The sequence below is a fragment of the Aplidium turbinatum genome, chromosome 3, assembly GCF_918807975.1.
Source record: "Aplidium turbinatum chromosome 3, kaAplTurb1.1, whole genome shotgun sequence".
Lineage (NCBI taxonomy): Eukaryota > Metazoa > Chordata > Ascidiacea > Aplousobranchia > Polyclinidae > Aplidium > Aplidium turbinatum.
Genome location: NC_137474.1, coordinates 7,522,241 through 7,543,359, shown reverse-complemented (window position 1 = coordinate 7,543,359; position 21,119 = coordinate 7,522,241). Strand labels below are relative to the sequence as shown.

General features: G+C 35.9%; 1 protein-coding gene across 1 annotated transcript in view; it reads right to left on the bottom strand.

The window, feature by feature from the left end:
• The window catches only part of LOC145766497 (A disintegrin and metalloproteinase with thrombospondin motifs 9-like), a 52,831-nt gene extending 35,654 nt beyond the window's left edge, over positions 1 to 17,177 (bottom strand). Inside the window, exons 1-4 of the mRNA XM_082578222.1 lie at positions 17,009 to 17,177; positions 15,564 to 16,111; positions 10,365 to 10,530; positions 3,441 to 3,934 (exon numbers count right to left, since the gene is read on the bottom strand). Coding sequence (XP_082434348.1) covers positions 3,441 to 3,934; positions 10,365 to 10,530; positions 15,564 to 16,111; positions 17,009 to 17,177 — 1,377 coding nt within the window. The remainder of the gene's footprint in view (positions 1 to 3,440; positions 3,935 to 10,364; positions 10,531 to 15,563; positions 16,112 to 17,008) is intronic.
• Between the last annotated feature and the right edge of the window lie 3,942 nt (positions 17,178 to 21,119).

Genomic DNA, 21,119 nt, shown 5'->3' with positions numbered 1-21,119 from the left:
AGGAAGCAAGCTAAAAAAAATCTGAGGTTGTAAACGTGCATTGAATTTTTAACTAATGCTGTTAAACAAATGCAGATTAGGGGAAAATAAAATTAGAAACGTGTTGCTTCATCATCAGGGGAATTCAATCTTGTCATGTTGGTGTAAGAAAATAATTGACCAATCGCACTCTTGACTGTCAATTAATAGCCAGGGTCACCATTACCTTGTAGCGACATGTGCATTAACGGTGTAATTAAATTATAATCTCACGTTGGCTTTCGTTAATCGTTAGAACCAATGGACTAAAAACGAAGTTAGCGCCTTTTGGAACAACTATAGGTATCAAGGCAGGGGTTCAACTAATAGGAAGTGATGGAGACCATGCCCTCTCCTACAAGCGGAAACATAAAAACCAGACCACTCTGGTTTCTCAAAAAGACCAGACGACCCATTGTAGTTACACTGACCGTTTTAGAATAACCTGGCTTGAGTATTAAAGTATGAAAAGATTGGAAAATGTTCAGTCCAATGCTTCGTGATAAATTCAACCACAGAAAACTTACACGATGAAGAAATAAATACTTGGATGTAAAAACAGCGCCAACATTTGGCAACGCGTGTAAAAACACGATGATATATCTTTGTAAAAACGACTATAAATGTGACATAAAAACACCTATGTTTGTTTAGGCCAAATTGATCAATCAATTATACAGTTTCGTTTTCGATGCTCTTTAGTTTCTCTTTCGTATTACCACTTTTCATCGATGGGGCTATCAAAACTCACCGACCTGTCCAAGTTGTGAAAAAAGCAGGCAAACAGTGGATCACTTGATTTTAGACTCCCCATGGACTGCACTACCCGGTGGTTTCAACACAGTTTACCAATGAAGAAATATATTGAAAAACTGACTAAAAAACAACAGAGCTTCAAGTGTGAAAACGCTAAACGCACCTATTATTTTTTCGATATATTTTCCCACCAACAGGCACCACCCTTGCATTAACATACATCACATCCACAATAAACTACCGCCATAAATGAAACCTTTTATTTGCAGTGCAAAGCCACCACTTTTGGGTCAACGGAAAAGGATAATTTCAATCAGATATGTAAGTCAGATGAAGAAAGGTTCACAAAGACATATTGAATACACACGAACTTTTGTGTTTGTGAATTTGACGTTGAATACCTAAAAACGCATTGCAAAGTTGTTAAAAAAATTTTTTGGTTATAATTTTATTATGGCGTCACCGAAATTTGTGGCGTCTCGCCTTTCTGCATGACAATGACATACCAAGCTTCAAGAGGGAAGCTAAGTCAAAGTTGAAATTTGTCTTCAACTACTATCTATCCTTTAAAAAATCGTCTTTTAACGTTTTGTTAGGCAATTTAAATGTTCCTGCTTCCTCGTGGTAATAGTTACGCAAATTATAAGACGAAGTGTGGTGGTCTATTTCTACAGTATCTAAATTAGCAGGATATAAGATCTTTGACATGCAGAGCAGCACCAACCAACAAAGCAAATGTCATTTTTCATTAATTCAGCGTCTGCAGACGTCGAATCAATGTAAACAACGACTGATTTGCTGTCTGGAAAAGCATTGTCTTTTATTTTGTTTGTGGTCTAATTACGCTTGTTCAAGTTGATTTAGCATTTTAATGACGTAATCGGATGTCGATTTAAACTAATTCGTTTCATCAATTAACTTCCTCAGATATTTGGTCAAGTTGACTCTAAGCAGTTCAAGGTAAGCAAAATTCGCTCCAAAGGTCCCAAAACGACAAGCGCTTGCAAAAACAAACAACCCATTTCTCAAAGTCAAAAGCTGATGGTAATTGTGATACATTGGCAAGATCACCTAAACAATTTGATTGAGTTACGCAACGAGGCTGCTCTGGTTATGATCAAGATCTGACTGAAAGTGCTTGCAATGAAAACAGTGAAATTGTTTGAATCATATCTTGTTTGCTGGTAAAACTCAAAACGGATTTGTACCTTCACAAATGCAAGTGCACCGCAAAAAGTCTGACACCTGCTGCGAACAGAAGAAATTTATTTTGATCATTTACAAAGGCTAGAGTAAAACGAATGTGACTGCAAATATGAAATTTTGCTTCAAGAGAAGCAACAAACTGTTCATTATTTTGCAGTGAAATCAAGCCACTGCATGAAATGATGATTTAACACAAGGCTGTGACTTCAACTTGCTGCAGTTTTCCCACAGGTCCACTGTTGGTTTTACCAAAGGTCGACTTTGTAGTAATAGGTTTAGCATTATTCTATTAAGCCACGATAGCGAGTGCTACGACTGCCGAAACCGCAGACGTTCAATTTCTTATAATTCCAATACAATGTCTAACCACGTTACCGTAATGTAACGTGGCAAAATATCTTCTTTATCTCTATCAACAGCCCTGTGGTTCCAGACATCATCAATACACAAACAAATAGAGCGCCAAGGTCAATAAAAAGAACGGAAGACACCGGTTTACACAACGGCAATAAAGGGCTAAGTGTGTGTATTACTGAAACCTAAATGGAAGCATTTTGTTTGCAAATAGCTAAATTGAGAAACAATGTTGCCACTCGCTATTATTATCATATCTTTTTTCGGCTATGCGTTCGGATGCATTTCAGTAAAGTGATTTTTTGTGAGCTTAACAATACAGAATGCCACGTTTTATTTTAACAGAACCAACTATCGCATTGATTCCCACAATTTTTTTTCTGAATTTGTTAATTTTTACATCAAACAATTATTTTAAAGCGGAAACAATAAACATATCGGGAATTTGAAAGCACATTTCATGCTTTTAAGTCGCAAAAGGCTTTTTCGTTATGAGTCGAAAAGGAAACGATTCTGGTGCAAAATTATACTTCTCCTTCTCAAAGTTCACGTCATGTTTCGTCTCCGGTTTTTGGTTACCGACCTCTAACTAAAAACAACAACTAATGACCTGTAACAATTGATTTGCAACAAGCCATTATAGAGATACCACGCCACAAGTTTTCAAACATCCACTTCAAGAATGTAGCTACTCCCTGAGATAAACCTTTCACCTCATAAAAAGTTCGACTTTCAAGATACAAATAATTGCAAAACTTCGTAAATCTTTCAACTTATCGCTTGCCATTGATTCAAAAACTTAATCTCAACCAACCAGGAAAAGTCACGTCATAAAATCTAAGCCAAAAGCCAAGAGGGATTTACTACAGACAAAATATTACACAAAACAATCTATCCAAAAAAAAAGTCTGGCAAGCAATTCAATCCAATTACTTAAACTCACACAGTGAAGAGAAGAATGAAGAGGCCATTGCAGACACACCTTTGAACAAATCAAGTCGAGGGCAAACAGTTTCTTACAATGCATGCACCTTAACTTAAACTATATACAAACTACACTACTAAGAAGTTAAGAAAAAAGTTTATTAGTTCATAAATATACTCACGATGGCCATAAGTGTCAAGACGTAGTGTTCAACGTCATCATGGGCTTTAAACATGGCGTTGTCTGCAGTGACCATCACTTCAACATTCCGAGGATATGATAAATATCTTTTTTTCCGCCGGAGCACTTGTTCCTCATCTTCATTTTCCAAAACTTCATCTAGTCTTATGGAAGATTTTGGTTGTGGTAACAAAGGATAAATATAAGCAGAGTGTGTAAATGAAGTGAGGTCTTTCAGACTGTGCAAGATCGTTTTTGAAACATTAGGACTAACAAAAGAAGATAAAGAAGTTAATTGGTGCCGAAGTTTAAATATTTTCCGCCGGTGAATTCTTCGATGAGCTTGAAACTTTCTGCGGGTGTTAAATTCTTCCTCTTTTTCGTTTTCAATGTTTAAATCCGACTTGGAAAGTCTTTGGAGATCTTTCAAAATTTTGTCATCAAAATGCAGCTCGCTGTCTTTCCATTTTTGATCCAAAAGTTCGTTTTCCGGTTCTGAAAGCCAAACGGATTAAATGCAATGTTTGATCATAGAACATTTTTTGAAACAAAAACAATGTAAACTTATTAACAAAGATACAGGCACTAGCTTGTTTTAAACCAATTTGATATTGATGTGAAAAGTAAAGCAGCCAATGAAAAGAAACATTGTAGTTGAGAAAGTAAGTTTGGATGAGAAATAAAAAAGCAAAATCGAAATATTTTCAAGTTTTGTTTAGCCATATACCAACGTTTAGTGCTAAATTGCATTTTGGTGGTGTAGCTGCACTGGAAGACACCAACCGTGCTATTAAACGTTAAGTATTGTAAAACAGACGGTACATTTTCTGCTGAAAAAATAAATAGATGGAGACTATTTCTACAGTATGTTAAGCTGTACTTTGCAAAAATACTAGCGGGTTTATCTCCACTTTATCAAGTAGTTGTGCAAGCATGGTTGGGTCTCGTAAATGGTAAAACATCTTTGTGATGGCTATCATTAGCGGTCAAGTTTAAAGAAAACCTTTTACGTTAAAGCAACGTCAAAGAGCACTATTGTCATGGAAGTAAATGTTTTTGTTCACACCTCTGCGGTATACCGCAAACAGATCTAGACCTTGGCAAGACAAAAGACCAGTTGTTGAAGAATCGACAAACAGATTACAGCCTATCTTCCAAAAAAAGGGTTGACAATACGTTTGATCTTGCGGCTTTTAAACAAGATTAACAATTTTCAGTTGGAAAGTCGACTAGTTTTTAAAAAAAAATGCTACAAGTTATTGCAGTATTTGAAAACAAACACCCAACTGTTTTTTTAACATTTGTAGCAATTTCGTGATACCGATAGGCTGTCCTCAATACACAAATGGAATGGAAAAAAAATGACTTGCTTAACAATTCTCAGCAAAAACTCAAATTTGTAACAAGTATCTCGCACGAAAAAATATTTCACAACCGAACTGAGGATACACCCAATAATCAATGTCAATTCGTGACGAAAAAGCAGAGTTCAAAGTTTTAAAATTGACTCTAACTTACATCTCTGCTTTTGAGTATATGCCACCACCACCTTAACTAAGTGGCCTCTCTTGTAATTAATTATTGCTCTGACATGATTTGAAAATTTTCAACATGAGTTGGGATAGCCAAGCAGGACAATTTGGTTGCTTATGTTTTACCATTGCCCAATGCAAAGATGATGTGAAAAATGGTAAACTTTGGCAAATTCATTGTAATTTTCAAGCCAATCATTCACTGATTTGCAGATACAAGAATTACGCCCGGAAACACTACCAGCCCTTGAAAAGAGGCCATTTGGAGCAGCTTCAAGCAATAGGAGTTGTCAAAACAAGCCTAATATTGTCTTCACTCGACCAATAATTTGTCGAAGTTAATTATAGGTGACAATTAAAAGTAATATGATTTGGAAAACAAATGTATGAATCTTGGGCCAAAAAAAAATCAAAAATAACACTTTTAACTGCAAATAAAATTAAAGATATCTCAAGCAACAATTAGTCTGACTGGTTTCCTATCACCGGTGATAAACATTAGTCTCAAATCAGACATATTGGATAGAAGAATTGGACGGAAACTTTGAGCGGTACAGTTTTTGTTTGAGATGTGACTTACAAATTTTTATAGAAAGAAGAATAGCACCTTACATCATTCTTTTAGCACCATCGTTTGATAATAAAAATTTTGTAATCGAATTTTTGTCAATATTGATTTAATGAAGACGAGACCGGATGTGATGTTTTCAAATTTTGTTTTCTGCAAAGCAGTGAACTACGTGAACTCGGAATACGTCAATCATAGATGGTTTACTCAAAACGTAATAAGGATAGATGAACAGGGCGTCGAACTAAGAGATCTTGATTCCGAACCCAATGCGGTTGCCACTGAGCCACACTCTCAACGATATGCCTCGTCCCCAAAAAAGTGAAATTATCATCTGTTGTAGTGTAGTCAAAGTGTAGTCACTGACAAAAGTGGTAAACGTATGCAGGGATCATTTGGCTACTAGATCAATGCAAAAGCGACGACTTAGTTAGCTAAGATCTTAAGTAAAATTGCTGGTTAACTTTTAAGCACCAGTAACATTACAAACACATTTGATTGAAACGACTGATTTCAAGATACTGTAATAGATTTTTTTTCATTTTTTTGCATATCTTGCGGTGTTCGGTAGCAGGCTTGTGAGTTGTGACGTTTGTTATTTGTTTACTTACAATTCATCATTATTATTGTCGATGACGTCACGAGTTGTAATGACGTAAAAAGTCGTCAGAGAGTGACGAGAAAGTGCTTGATTTTATAGCATATCAAAGAAAAGAAAAGTCATAAAATACGTGTCAAAGAATTGACCCGCAAAGTGATCCTAATTCTAAGAAAATCTTCATTTTCTAGTTATAAAAAGTTTATTCGACAAGTTTTGACTTACATTTCGCGTTGGAAAGGAAGGAATTAAGCAGCGGAAATTTAAACCGCGCTAAGCCAACTATGATCAATGGTAAAACGGATTATTCCAATGCAATCAGCGGTAAACTGCGTTAACAATATACCAGTATGTCCCAAAGAAAATATTACGTATCTCAGACGAACAACATTACAGCTTTTCAACGCAACCGCATGAAGGTTTAATCTGCTTTTGAACTGAGACTGCGATTCGAAACAAAAATGTTTTGAAGTTTCTGAAGACATTGCTTCGTTTCTACCGAACATATTGCATATCTTGACTTCATTTTGACCAAAAAGAACTTGTTTGAGCAGCCCTATCACAAACTGCATCAATGCCTATTGCTTTTACTTTATTGCACCGCAATTGCAAGTTGCAATATATGTTATTTTATTTTTAACAGTGAGAGGAGCCATGGCCACGGGGGGAGCATGCCATAAACGTACCAATGGTTACCCAGAGTCAACTTAAATGGACTCAAGTTAAATGTCACTTAACAGAGTGATAATCTTGGTTCTTGCAGAAATTACAGACATGCTAAAACGATTTCACGTAATTTATTTTTAAAAAAATGGCTTTTGACAGTTTTTACTCCATTCCACGTTTTAAGGCGTCTTTAAAGTCGTCTTAAAGTCTTTCACGTCTTAAGGCGTCTTTAACACGGTGAAACATCTACTTGCTTGTGGGCAATAACACACCAACCAAATTACAGAAAGTTTTAGCCTACAGTGCAAACCAGTGGTGCAAAGCGAGGTTTTATTTATGTAGGAGGTAATCACAAGAAACGTAACTTTCCCTTGAGGTAAGCACAAACATATATCGCAGCTACAATGCGTGTTGGCTTTGAAGTTTAAAGATTAGGCAACTTCCTTTCATCTTCTACCCTTCTATCATCCCGAAAAACCATAAGGGTGAAACTGGGGTCTTGCTTGTTTAAACGTTAACATAAATTTTCAAAATTTGCCAATAAGAACGCTTTGTTTCACCCACTGCAGGCTGCACAGGTCTACAGTAAATGTAAGTCAATGCACTATTTTTTTTGTCAGCATAGCATCATGAGAACAATCGTTTGTTAGACTGCGTGTTTTCAGGTAACTCAAGGTCAAGGTGCTTAACTGATCGCAGATTGAAGAAAATTCGACATAATTTTCTTATATTACAGGCAGCGAAACCCTTTTCACGTTGTGTTGCCTTCGATCGACGTGACAATTTCTTAAATTCTTTTGTCACCGCAAAAAATAAGATGGTGCTGTTTTGCAAAATAGTCTATGAAGTTCTTTTCCATATGGGTGTCAACATGGCCACCTAAACATACGGCCTGATTTGTCACATTTTGCAGAAATTTCCAGGTTTTTCTAACTTTGGGCAAACGTTTAAATAAATTTTTCTAAAAATTAGATTTTTACGCTTTCTTTATTCTTTTCCCCAGATGATACAATAGGTTTTAACATATTCACATGTTGAAAAACAAAGAAAATTTGATTTTGTAGATTTTATTCAGACTGTTAATTTTCAATAACAGTCTGATTTTGCGTTTTTCAACTTACTTTTTCTCATTTGCTACTGCTTCCCCAAAGCAACAAAAAAGTTTTTTGTCATTAGGAAACCGCAAAAAGTAAAAACATCTCAAAAAATGTCAGTTAAGCACTAGCAGTAGCTGTAATCAAAATCTGCAAAATGTGACAAATCAGGCCGCATGGTGTCAATTAATTAGGAATCAACGAGAAGCTATAGTAGCTTAGTAGCTAGTAGCTTGTAGCTTGTATGGTTAGACGTTTCGTTTCATAACTATTTTCTCTATTAGTTTGATCTAGCAAAAAGATAATAAAATCTTGTGGTAGGAACAAGACCACTTAGCATACCATCATAGTCTCAATATGTAACGTTTTGAATGACGTATAGAGTTCGTAAGCTAAGGTAAATGCATCGTCCTATATGGGCAGTCGTATTTGGTGCCGAGCAAACCATTTATCAATATTGGGTGAAAAAGCGAAATAGCTTCACATCGACAAGATGATTATCTTGTCAAAATTTGACAGATATTTTTGTCAAAATAATCTCAGTTTTTGCAATATGATTGTATTGTGTTTCCCTTCTGAGGTCTATTATTGTATATCTGCCGCCATCAAGGATTATTTTGCAAATTATTGCCCCATATGGTACCACATTATCAAATACTTACCCTCGTGCAAAGATCTTGACCATAATTCTTATCATTGCTAAACAAACTGTGAGTACAAAACTGAAATATTGAAAGCAAAAACGTTTTCATCAAAGCACAATCATTATATGTGAAACTTGATCAACGATTTGAAGAGATTTTAATTTTAGAAAATAACTGTAGAAAATCGTGAGGAAAAAATCTGCCCTTTTTCATACAATATGTTGCCGCTTGCCTGCAATGATGAAACGTTTTAGGAAAGAAAACCAAGAAATTAGCATCAAAAACACATTTATTAGCCTTGTACAGAGGAAACCACTGACATTGTAAAAACACTGTTTGCACTCCCGTGTTGTTACGGTTCGTTAATCACGTGAGATTCTGTGCACAGCACCCTGCCTTGCCAAATGCAGAAGTCTGATCTGATGATACGCAATTCCTTGGTCAAAGTCGAAATTTCAATCTAGTTTGTATGAATCTTCATACCGACATTCAAGCATTTTTGTCATTTTGTCTTCTTTTTCAATAAAAGAACAATCAACTTTTAAGCCAGTTGTACTTTATTGTGCTCACACAGATCAGCAGTGTATGGGTCAGCGGTGATTACTGATCAAAGATAAAAAATAAACTTGATCTCAAAAGTCATCTGGATAAATTTGTAAGCTTCATACGTCGTTACATCATCGACCAACACTACAGTTACATTTGCATACCTCCTAATCTGGCTTTGATGGTGCTGCTTCAAAAATGCAGACCTGAAACTGGAATGTATGCCACCGGTGCAGTAGATCAGGTGAAAACGGGCATTGTTTGTCAAAGTGGGTGAAATGTCATCTCAATTAGGTGGCTACACAAATTGCCACCTTGATTCATGCAAGTAAAAATCCCAGCTATTTACAAAAAAATAAAAAAAGGTAAAACGATAAAAGTTAAAATCGTTATGAAAGTGATAAAAATAATATTTTATTATCATTAAAAGTCTTTGTTATCACAAAGTTTTGTAAAAAAATGTTTTACGACAAGGATTTTCCTTACAACAGATCAAATTGCATTTAAGTCCTTGTGGTGCCTTCTTGTAATTACAACCCGATTTTGAAGGACCACAAACTTTCATGATTAAAAACGACGGAACTGCTTGATCTTAAACTGGTCTCATTTCTCAGTGTACTTTTCAAAACAAGTCACATCCATGTTGCTTTAAACAGAACATGGCTAAATCGACAAAGAGATTATACAGCTGGGAACTTTCTGACTGCGGAAGTTGTTTAGAGTGGTTCAGAGAAATTCTATCGCGATCGCTTTTTCACATTTTGAAACAGCAAAATTTGAAGCTGGAGTTTCTTCGGGAAAACTGCTTCAAAAGTTAACAATTGAGAAAGTAAATAGACAGTAATCAAATCTGGCAACAGATGGTTTTCGCAGGCTTTCAGCCAACTTTGTCATGAAAATTTTTGCACCAAGAAAATATATGGTAACGTTTTTTAAACGGAACATTTTTGTCTTTTGTATCAATTTCGTGTGAAAACAATTGAAATGCAATACGACAGGATGTTGTCATTAACTTTGACTGTTCGGAAACTACTAACAACATCGCTGAATTGTTAAAAACCAAGTTTCTTGCGCGTTGACACTGAAGCGACAACAACCCTCAAGTCGAGTACGGTCCAACCTTTTGCAATTGGTAAAGAATGGGAAACCAAACAAGTGTGGCCAGTGGAACGGGTTTCATTTTCAACAAATGTGACGTGCTGACAGGTGACTGCTCGATGTAGGAATGCCAAAAATATTTCAAATTTGCTTTATTTTAGGTAAAGTATTCCACATACCGACGTAGCCACAAAGTTGTCTTCCTCTTGTTCCAGCGGATCTGGTGCTTCTTCTGAAGACTCTGTGCGGCTTGGTTCCCTCCTCTTCATCATCATCACCGAAGTTTGAACCCATGACCTCCGGCTGGATCAAGTAATCCATTGTATCGGTGCGAAAAGCACCAAACTAAATGTAAATAACTGCTTAATAATCAGAAATGCGTTCAGTGCGAACAAAATGTTGTTGCTGAAATGCTGTTTAGTAAGAAATTAATTATTTGAAAAAAATTTGTGTAAAACCATTTTGTAACTTGCTGGGACAGAACTTGTTATAACTTTATTTTATTTTAGGACTAGAGTTTCACTCTTAAATTGCTATGTTATGGATTATAGATATAGTCCAATAACAGTAGGCTACAGTAACGTTCATAATAGAAAAAAAATTGAATAATCTACTCAAGCACTGAGTAAAAGCAATTGCGATTTTAAACACCACATGCAGGAAGTGAACAAGGCCTTCAACACATTTAGTCTGTTTCGTCTATTTTTAAACGGAGTGAGCTGTGCCAAAAACTAAACGGCTTTTGTAACTAAAAATAGCTTTTTTCTATTTGCACTAAAGGTCTTGGCCTGCGCCGACATGCTAACACAAATATCCGGGCTTTGCCTTTCATCATTGGGCCCAGCTACTTCAGTTCTTTGCCACAAAAACCTTGCAAAAAACGCAAAATATTCACTGCTTCAAATCGAAGCCGGCTTCAATCGTGGATGTGGTTCTCAAAAAATGTTCATCAGATAACATGTAACAACCACGAAATTGGTTGTTTGATGCAAAAACCAATACCAATGACTACTATGATTTTAGTTCACGACATGGAAACATAAAGAAAAACCAATGCCTTTTTAAGACAAAAGAACATGTCTTTTTCTACTGCGTTATACCAACACACATGTGAGTATAAGTAAGTAAAGAGAACATATGCAACCCTTCCTACTCTCATTTCGAATGCTTGGCAAATATATGACTTTCTTCAGCATGATTCTCGTTCAGCATCTAATACCAGATAGGCACACAAATAGAAGTGACTTGTCTTCGACGCTGCAGCCATAGACCTTGCGTCTGGGCCCATGCGACTTTTTACGACCTTGATTTACAGTAGTGATCACGGGTTCCAAAAACCTAAAGTCATATATCTCTTTCCAGCACACGACAAGGAAACTTGTAACAAGCATGCTTTGCCAGTTGTTTTTTACATTTGTTTCTAATAAAAAATGTTTGAATTGGTTCATGGGGAAGAACCGCAAACAAGAAATATCCTTGTGCTGCTAGAGATGTTAGTTGGTGCTAGAAGAAAAGAAAGTTCATGGCTAAAGATTGGCTTTGCACAGTAACATAAAAACACAAGTTATGGTCAACTGTTAAAAAACAGACAGACAGAAATGCAGCGTATGCCAAGCATGCCCTTTTGAAGATGAGGAATTTATATCCACTTAACCAAAACAAAGGCATTTTCTGTTAACTGACAGCCACTGAAACATAATACGATATGGTTTGACAGCAGAGCTAATATTGTAAAACCGGTCGCTTTTTTGTACTGATTCATTGCTCTTGTGATAAATGTTACAAAGTACAGTAAGATTTAAGAAATTACATTTAGCGATAACTAAACGAGCAAATATGGATGTTTACCGGCTATTAACATTCTTCAAATTATTTAACCATGTACATTGTACAAGACACCAATGGATCAAATGCTCTAAAAATGTTTTCAACCATTGAATCAAAAGTGTGCTCTTTGGTATGTACGGTAGCAGAAACTGTTTATTAAAAACCTACGTGCAAAGGAATAAACGTTTTTAAAACCCAATATTTGACATAATCACATTCATTGTGTTCTTGACAGGACAATCCCTTGTGCATTTACATAAGTTAACCAGTGTCTTTGTTTGTTGTTGTATCCTCCTCTTAAGTTTTTTTTTTATGTTTAAAATCTGCAGGAAAGCATGAAATTGGGTTTCTTGGGCATTTAGAGGTTAAGTGCCCCCACTGCGGTCAGCAAAATTATCTTTTTACGTGCTTCTAACATGGCTGGACGTTGTAAAAATTAAACAATAAAATCGACCGCAGTGTTGGTTGGAAATGAGCCTTCAAAATAAGGCTGCCACACGGAAATGGTAACAAGTAGTTAAATATTAAATTAATGTAGCCCAAACTGACTCCTTGAAACCTTACACTATCATGCTGTGCTGTATTGTAGGTATTCTGCAGCCGTCTTTCTAAATTTTATCTGAGATGACTATATTGATTTTCACGAATACAGATGAGAAACTACATACATAGAAAGTCAAAATATGCTCAAATTTGTGAGAACAACAAATTACTTAGTGCAATGACTGAGTATGTATACAAGCCAATTAGCGTAAAAAAGTATGTATTTTTGTAAGGCTATAATCGTACTGAAGCGTTTGGTCGTAAGAGGCGATTTTTAATACTCTTACACGCTGAAATCTGGAATGATTTCAAACTAAAAATCTCGACTAAAAGTAAAATTGGAAAGAATAGAAATGCAAAAGATGTTCCTTCTGAGTGTCAAACACAAATTGCAGTTAATTGGATTAGAAAGGCAAGAAAACCACTCTGGCATTAATTGATATTTTATGACGCAATTTTTGATATCTCTCCGGGTCAAGAATGGCACTGAACCCTCGCCTAAATACGCTTCGAGAACTTACTTGGTAATTAACCGTTAAATTACAGTAAAATAATTGAAAACAAGACTAATTTAACTTATAAAGATTTTTGTACAACAGATAAGGAGAAGAGCCAATTTACAATCCCACCACGTGCTTACAATATAATAGTCTAATCTTTCCAGATATAATCAAAACTAGGAGAAAAAATGTAAAGTTTCTACATTATCCTAGTGTCATTGAAATGCTGTGATATTTATACGTGAACGTCAAACACCCTTTAATGCAGCGTGAAATTTGTTAAAATAAAAACTACACACAAAGTTAAGGTAAAGAATATCTTTCACCGTCAGACTTTGTGGAATCTGTAATAAGATAAATAGCAAGCAAAACAACGTATCTGCAGTACAATTAAACATTTTCTCATTCAAAGAATCATATCTAAGAGTGACATTTGCTTAAGAAGGTGAGGATATTTCTTTTGCCCGTTCTCAAGTTATACAAAAGCATTGTAGAGATGAAGAAATGTGTGTAGTATGTGAAAGAAAGAAGGCGACATCCACTTTTGTAATTGTCGCTGTTAAAAAGACGCCAGATAACATAAAAATTGGATAATAGCGAAGATATTTAGTTTTTTTGTCTCTGATTGTTCCACAATTCGACCACCTAAGTTGATGAAGTAGAATCTTGTTTGAACAGTCAAAGTTGCATGCCCAAAGTAGCTAAATATTACATTGGTGGCATTAAAAAGAAACTATGAAAACAGATATGGCTATTAAATTCACCAAGAGCAACTTGAAACCAAAGTGGTAAAACTCTTGTGCCTGGGAGTACCATACTCAAAACGCGCGCTGCGATTAGGTAAGCCTATGCCGCACATTTCTATTCCAAACTCGTTAACGTCTCATTCTGTACCTGAAGATTTTTTAGACATTTTTCCGACTTCAAACACAAAAGATGGTATTTGATCTTGAAGAGATAGGTTCGTCAAATGATAACCTATTGCCAGAGGCAAAAATAGCTGTGACAGCGACCACAACGGAACATGTATGCATCCGGTATGAGATAAATAAACACTGAAGCTAAACAAAGGATGAACAAGCGCTATCTCAATGCCAACACAAAGCTTACACCACCACCACCATAACAAAAACTTACAATTTTGTTCGCAGTCTTTTTTTAAATTGAATTTAACTAATTAATATGAAATCGGTTTTGCAAAAAACTAGATGCAAAACCTAGCTCGAAGAATTCCACAACAGATCTTGTGCATATATTAAAAGTAAAACTACGACAAAAAATGGTTTTCTGAATTATGTCAAGATTTTGTTCCATCAAATTGAACAAAACAATTCATTTACGTCGAAATTCATGCGCTTTGCAATCAGATTTGTTGCAAAGTACAACGAAAAAGCAGCAGCGAAAGACAACTGCCAGCGTAACTGGCCGGAGGCAACGCTCAAAAGTCTACTAACTTGCTTTCGTGAAGAGACTTAACAGTATCGATGCAAGATGCGATGTGACTCATGTAGACTCAAAACAAGCTATTCAAAATGCACCAACATGCTAAATCTATTGTATGTCTACTGAGGAAGAGACCGCTTTAAGTCTCTGTTAAACTATTCAACGAAGAATATTGACATTTTTCACGCTATAATGCGCTCTTTTGCTACAGAAGACAATAGCGACGACTGTTTAAATGTCACGGTTAGCCAAACCGTGGGTCGAGACGTTTTGTCGCAGAAGTTGCGGGTCTACAATGGAATGCCGCTGACTGCAAAATTTGCGACGCGACAAAAATGCTTTTCACATCTCACTTCCGCTACATTGCAAGTGATATCTTTACAAATAAAAGCTATTGGTGTCTCACTCTGATAAACATTGCAGCAAAATGCGATTGGCATCAATTTGTGGACGCAAAAATAAGCTCCAATTATGTCATAAGTTTAAAGAAAGCCCACCGCATCCCACTGACCCACGTTTTTGTGGACAAATGAATGTAAAAAGTAAAACTTTAGACGTTTTGCCACCCATCGATAAAATGATCATTATAGCAGCACTTGACCGCACCCACCAGCGAATATTTTCCTTTCGAAAGTTTGCCAGGATTTTGTAACAATTACGCGGCTCAATCAAATAAAACCGCTTGTTGTTATATTCTCTCCACTGCATCAACCAGACATACCAAAAGCAGCCTCAAACTACGCAATAACTGTGCAAGCAAGCAAACGTAATGATTTAACTACACGTGACTTTGGTAAGCCAGTTCTTCTTACTCTTTTATGGAAGAAATCAACTTACCAAACAACCGGTTTTGACACGATTAATAAGTTTCGAGCAAAAGTGAAACATTCACTGCATGAGCAGCAACATTGTTTTGGCGAGGCAATTTTGCCAACTTTTCAATGTCACTCGTTTTATATTCATGTTTCACAGTAATCCCGTTATTAAGCCAAAGATAACACGGTTGTTTAAACGTTTTTGAAGAGGACAAACCTTTGAAAACGAAACAAAGCAATCAGAACTCACCAATCCACGGCATACAGACAAGACGGCCCTGTGATCTTCTCTTCCGTTTACAAAGCCAGAATAGAAACAGTGCCGAGGCACGTCTGGGTGAAGTTGATTGTCTTGTTCTGGATTACCCATGTAATGCAGGGTGTAATTTGGGGCTAGAAAATCCTCAAACGGGGTAAGGTGAAGTAAAAACGTTTCACCAAACGCGGTAACAGAGTAATTTGCAACTTTGTGATTTTGTGGTTCTTCATCTTCTTCGTTAGGATCAATAAAATCCAAAGTCTCTCCCGAGTACTCATCAGGAATAACATCATAGTAAGTTCCTTTGGTGACGTCATGTGAAGAATTAGTGTGACGTGATCGACGCAACAGATCACGTAAAAAGTGAAGTTTTTCTTTTTCAACTCCTAAATCTCTCCTTCTTCTTTTTTTTGGATGATCATCTGTATTTTTGCGTCTTTTCCGAAAGTGACGACCGTGGGAAACCGGATGTCCGGTTACGTGATGAAGCCGAATGGGCACAACGATTTCGTGGTCTTCAAATCCGTGAGCAACGTTTTCTGAAAAAGTAATAAATATTGGATATGGAGCACAAACATAGCCAAGAGAAAACGTTTATACTTCATGTCAATAGGCTAATTAAAGCACTATTATAATAATCTACACAACATAATTAACGTGAAAATGATCTTTTTTGTTACTTTATTTTTTGATTTGAGACAATGGACAATGCCAATACATGAAAACACAAGCAACTGTCTGGAAATACAATTAAACGAAATCTTCCACATGTAAAGAAACAAATTTGAAAACAGCCTCTAGCCATGGCTAATTACAACCATTATGAATGAAATTCTACAGCACAAAAGCAAAAGTAGCACTCGCTCATGAAAGAAGATTTTAGGTTATGGTAAGTCGCCAAGTATCGGGAAAATTATCGCCAAATTATGGTTCTTTTGAAAGCTTTGAACGTTCGCTTACCGCAAGTATAAAGCAATTCAATTCTAATGGCACTTTTAACTTGAACATGGTTCACTGATTAATCGTTTACGCCTCAGCTTGGTTAATAAAAGTAGCAATTTTGCAGATTATTATTAAATTGAAAAATTGATGATACTGAAGACACGATACATAATGAACGTTACTGATTACAATATTTCTTTGAGCGTGAACATAAAACATGCAGTTTTAAATTTGATGTGGTTTCACAATCCCCACGGAATGGGTTTGAATGAAAAGCAAACCGATAAATTGAAATTCAAGATTAGAATATATTCTCCAGTTAATTCATTCGTTGAAAGTCTTGAACATGGCAATTTTAACGCCGGTTTTATAAACAAATATGTGCAGTTGTGCAGTTAATAACCTGTTTTAAAAGTCTGTATTCATCAAATGTTGATAATGCGATGTTGCAAAATAAAAGATTCGCAAGGAAAGTCAAACAAATGAGCACCTACCTGTATGTTCTTTGGTAGGTTGATTTGTGAAAGGTGTTTTTTTAATTTCACTATTTCTTTTCTTCGTTTTGAGAACACGATTAGAAGAAAAGTCTTGCCTAAGAACAGTGTTAATGCCACCAGTTGGTGTCCATACACCAGCCTCAGTGAAGTGACAAAGGCAGAACATAATAAATAGAAAATAGGTAGCAAAAAAGCTTCTTTTGCTGAGGAAATTCATTCTTGATGGTAACAACGGGTTAATATTCTGCGGTTTCCGAAAAGTATTTTATTTTGTTAATAAATATATGATATCGACTAGATGTAATTCAATAAATAAACATTTGCTTGCAGACTTCAACAGAAACCCATGAAGAAGCTTCTTATATTTTATAAAAATGTCTCTAGGAGGTCCCCAACAATTGGCAACACAAAAGCCAAGAACAGCGGGAAAATTTTCAGCAACAGACTCTCAGGATGAATGCTACATTACGCAGAGCGGATTAATTCAAAGTAAAGTCTGTTGAGTGACACGCAAAAGCGCTGACAAGTCCTGACGTTCTCCGGTAATAAATCCAACTTGTGATGATGCTGTCTGAGGCAAACGATTCACCGGACAAAAGTTACACTACGCAACAAGTATATCAGCTTCTGAAACCAAAACAGCTTGTTACTTTCACTCAGCAACTGGCATGAATATGTAGGCCTACATAACAATTGCGTAAAAGCTTTAGAGCCATAATCCATTTTTATTCCGAGTCCAGCGTTTTCGTGTTCTCACTGAATTTAAGTTACTTCAAAATTGTTTCTAACAGACATGGTGAGGTATCAGCTAAATGTTAAATTGTGCTTGAAAAGTCTGATTTTGTATTTGCAGGAATAGCCTAGATTACTTTAAAGCTAAAACTTGATCGCCTAATCCTCAAAAGATAGCGATCAGACACCGCTTCGTTAAAACCTGGAATGAGCAATAAATTAACACAGAGAGAAAATATTCCTGACTCAGATAACTGTAAAACTATCACTGCAACATGATCCGACGACTAAAGCTAAAAACAAACTTTGAAATGTAAAAATCTGCTTTCCAATTACTGATAAAAAAGCTACTAGATTGACTGAGCAAACATGGCCTTGCCTTTACCTTAGCCTTGCGCTATCTAAGTTCAATGTCCAAAAAGAAAGCACACAAAAAATCCAAATAGCCTTCACTGGCACCAAATATTCTCTTGGTTCGGTGTGAAAGTGTCAGCAGGTGTTCAAGCTCTACTCATTACAATTTGCTAAATTGCACAACACTTGGTTTTCAGCTCCTGCACTGCTTCTCTGATTTGGAATAAGGTGGAACTGGAGTAGCCTATTTGTTCCCTTCGCTAATCTGAGTTTATCCCACGAACGATCTTCGGTTTCTATGTTTTACAATTAATGCAAAATATATCGCAGTTGCATTGTTATACTTTGAAAGCGAACTAATCTTCGGTACTAGTGTAGGCTACATTGACACAACATCGGCGCCATTCGCCTTGCCACTTGATCTGAAGGAAGTTGCTCCCGCAATGCTAATTTTTTTATCTCGATCATCCATGTTGCGTTTCGCGTAAGCGATCATCCATGTTGCACGTCGCGTAAGGTATGACTTGAGTGAACACATTCTACCAATTATTTTGTTAAAAGACTGCGCTTTTTTCTTTATTTGCAAATGTTCTGTGCTGTTGAGTTATTTTGAAAAAACTTTGTTACAGAACACTGATAACCCTATTCATGACAATAAAGCTTCAGATACACAGGCTTATCATACTAACAGTGATGAGAAAATTGTATTTGAGGCGGTCATAAATTAAACCTAAAACTAAGGTTAAAAGTAGAATTGCTTGAAATAGTTCTTTGCCTTTTAGTGAATGAGAGGCACAATCAAAAACTGAAAACAACGTTTTCCGAACTATGACTGATCATAATCATATATTTAACAAATCCTGTCCAATTCTTGCTTTTGGTTCGCAGCGGTTGCCGGCAAAATTCACCGCGCTCCTTTTTCTAAGCACTGCTCTCTCTTCAGTCTAATTCTTTATTTTAAAATTCATTTTTTCTTTACCGTCTGGTTCCACTTCTGGTGAGACAGTTCACTGGAAATACTATAAAACTTCTTTCACACAGACTCATGCACCGGCAGATCTGATTGGGTACACTGCAGTTTCAACAACATGGTTAACTCACTAAACGCATATAGGATGTAAGTTACTTCAAAGCGCTTAACCCTAAACATTCTTTACTATTATTTCATACTATCTCATTCTGAAACAGTTTGTCAGTCATTCCATAAACGTGTGTTCAAATATATAAAAGCAAGATATTGTTAAGTTGTTTTTCACGCCGAACTAGAGTAGCACAAATCGAACCGACTTGATCTTTCCATGAAAAAGTATTCTTACGCAACTGAGAGCCTACGCAGGCAAAAACGTATCAATGAATGATGTTTGTAAAGCAAACATTTTCCAACCATTTTTAATTGTGACTATCATGTTAAGCAGTGCATGTCCCTTAAGAATATCGAAGAGCAAACAAAGCAGGCTTAGACAGAACAGAGAGTTTTAACTCAACAAAATCTGACTTTCTGTAATGTTGCAGACATTAGGATTCTAAGAGTGATTAGCAAATTTACAATTCTAACCAGAATATGTGAGTTTCAACTTCAAACTGTGCACACAAACTTCAATCTCGCCTATTTCAATTCATTTCTTTTGATATAGGCTTATAAAGTTTTGATAACCATACTTATCGCAGCTTTTCCTTTTCATCAAAGTCCTTTAAAGTTATAAACGACTTTCAGTGTTGAAAAAAGCATACACTTAACTAAACACAGATCACTATGTGATTCTATGAAAACCGTATATTTTTGTGTAGGATGTATCTGAAAGCCTTAAACTGCCGCTTCAGCAAAGAGACTTGGCATTTCCAATTACGACTAAAATCAAAGTTGCCGATTTGTGTTTTTAAAGGAAATATTTTAACTAAAGAGTAAAGAGTCTTTCGAACTACTGTAGATAAATTCCAATAAGATACTTTATCAGATGAAATGGACTGTTTCAGATCATCTTGTAAAGAAAGGAAAGGTGTGCTTGAAGGCTTGGTTGGTGTTTTCAATAACAAAATATTCCTTCTTCAGTCCCCATGTCAAGCTCTTTTATTTTAAGCCTAGGTTCGGTGACTTTCAATATTTTCAAAGCAAACTTATGTCAAGTGAACATGAAGTTTCACATTGATTTAACTGCTCGTGTAGCAATAGAAACGCAATAGACTGGGAGTAGTTAAGCATTATAAGCAACTGGAAAAATTAAGAACTGCTTTACAGAGGCTCTTAAAAAGATATAGGCCTAAATATATCAAAAGATAATATTTGATAAAAAAAAACTAAACACTTTGCCTAAATTTAGCTATATTTAATAAGCCCAATATGGGGTGTATTGGTCACAGATGATAACCCGCTGACATTGCTTGGATGTTGCACAAATGCAGAAAACTTGCTGAAAAGTTCACAGTGAGTAGAAGTTTGGATGAAAGATCTCAACAAAAATTGTCACAGCGTTAAAGTGCAATGTAGTCCATAGGTATAAAATATGCAACTAACTGCTTTTTCATTTTTTTTTTTCGGCAATTTTCATCCAGATAAAACTGGTTATTCGGAATCATTCGAATTGATTAGGTCGCTAACCGGAAGCTATTCTTGCAAAAGCTCTTCTGTAATTTTAACTTACTTCGGCTGTCTACAAAAAAATACTTATGTCTCAGCAGTCAATTACAGAACCACCTCGCCGAATGGCCACAAAGCTTTGCAACTGCATAGCCAAAATTAAGGGTGCAAGAATTTCCAATCCACAAGATAACACTAAAAATCAGATGGGTTACTGTACAGTAGGCAAAAGGATCTAAGTATGATTTCCTTTGAAGTTTTCTAATTTTTGTCTGTCTTTTAAGTAAAAAAATAATGATTATTGTTGCGAACTGTGGATTGAGAACATATTGTTGTGTAAACAATTGTTAATGACAAAACTTTAACAAGTTTTCATGTTGTGCAATGCGGTTTAACACAAATAGTTTGTGTCACATTGTTTGCTCAATATCGTGTAAGGGTTAAATT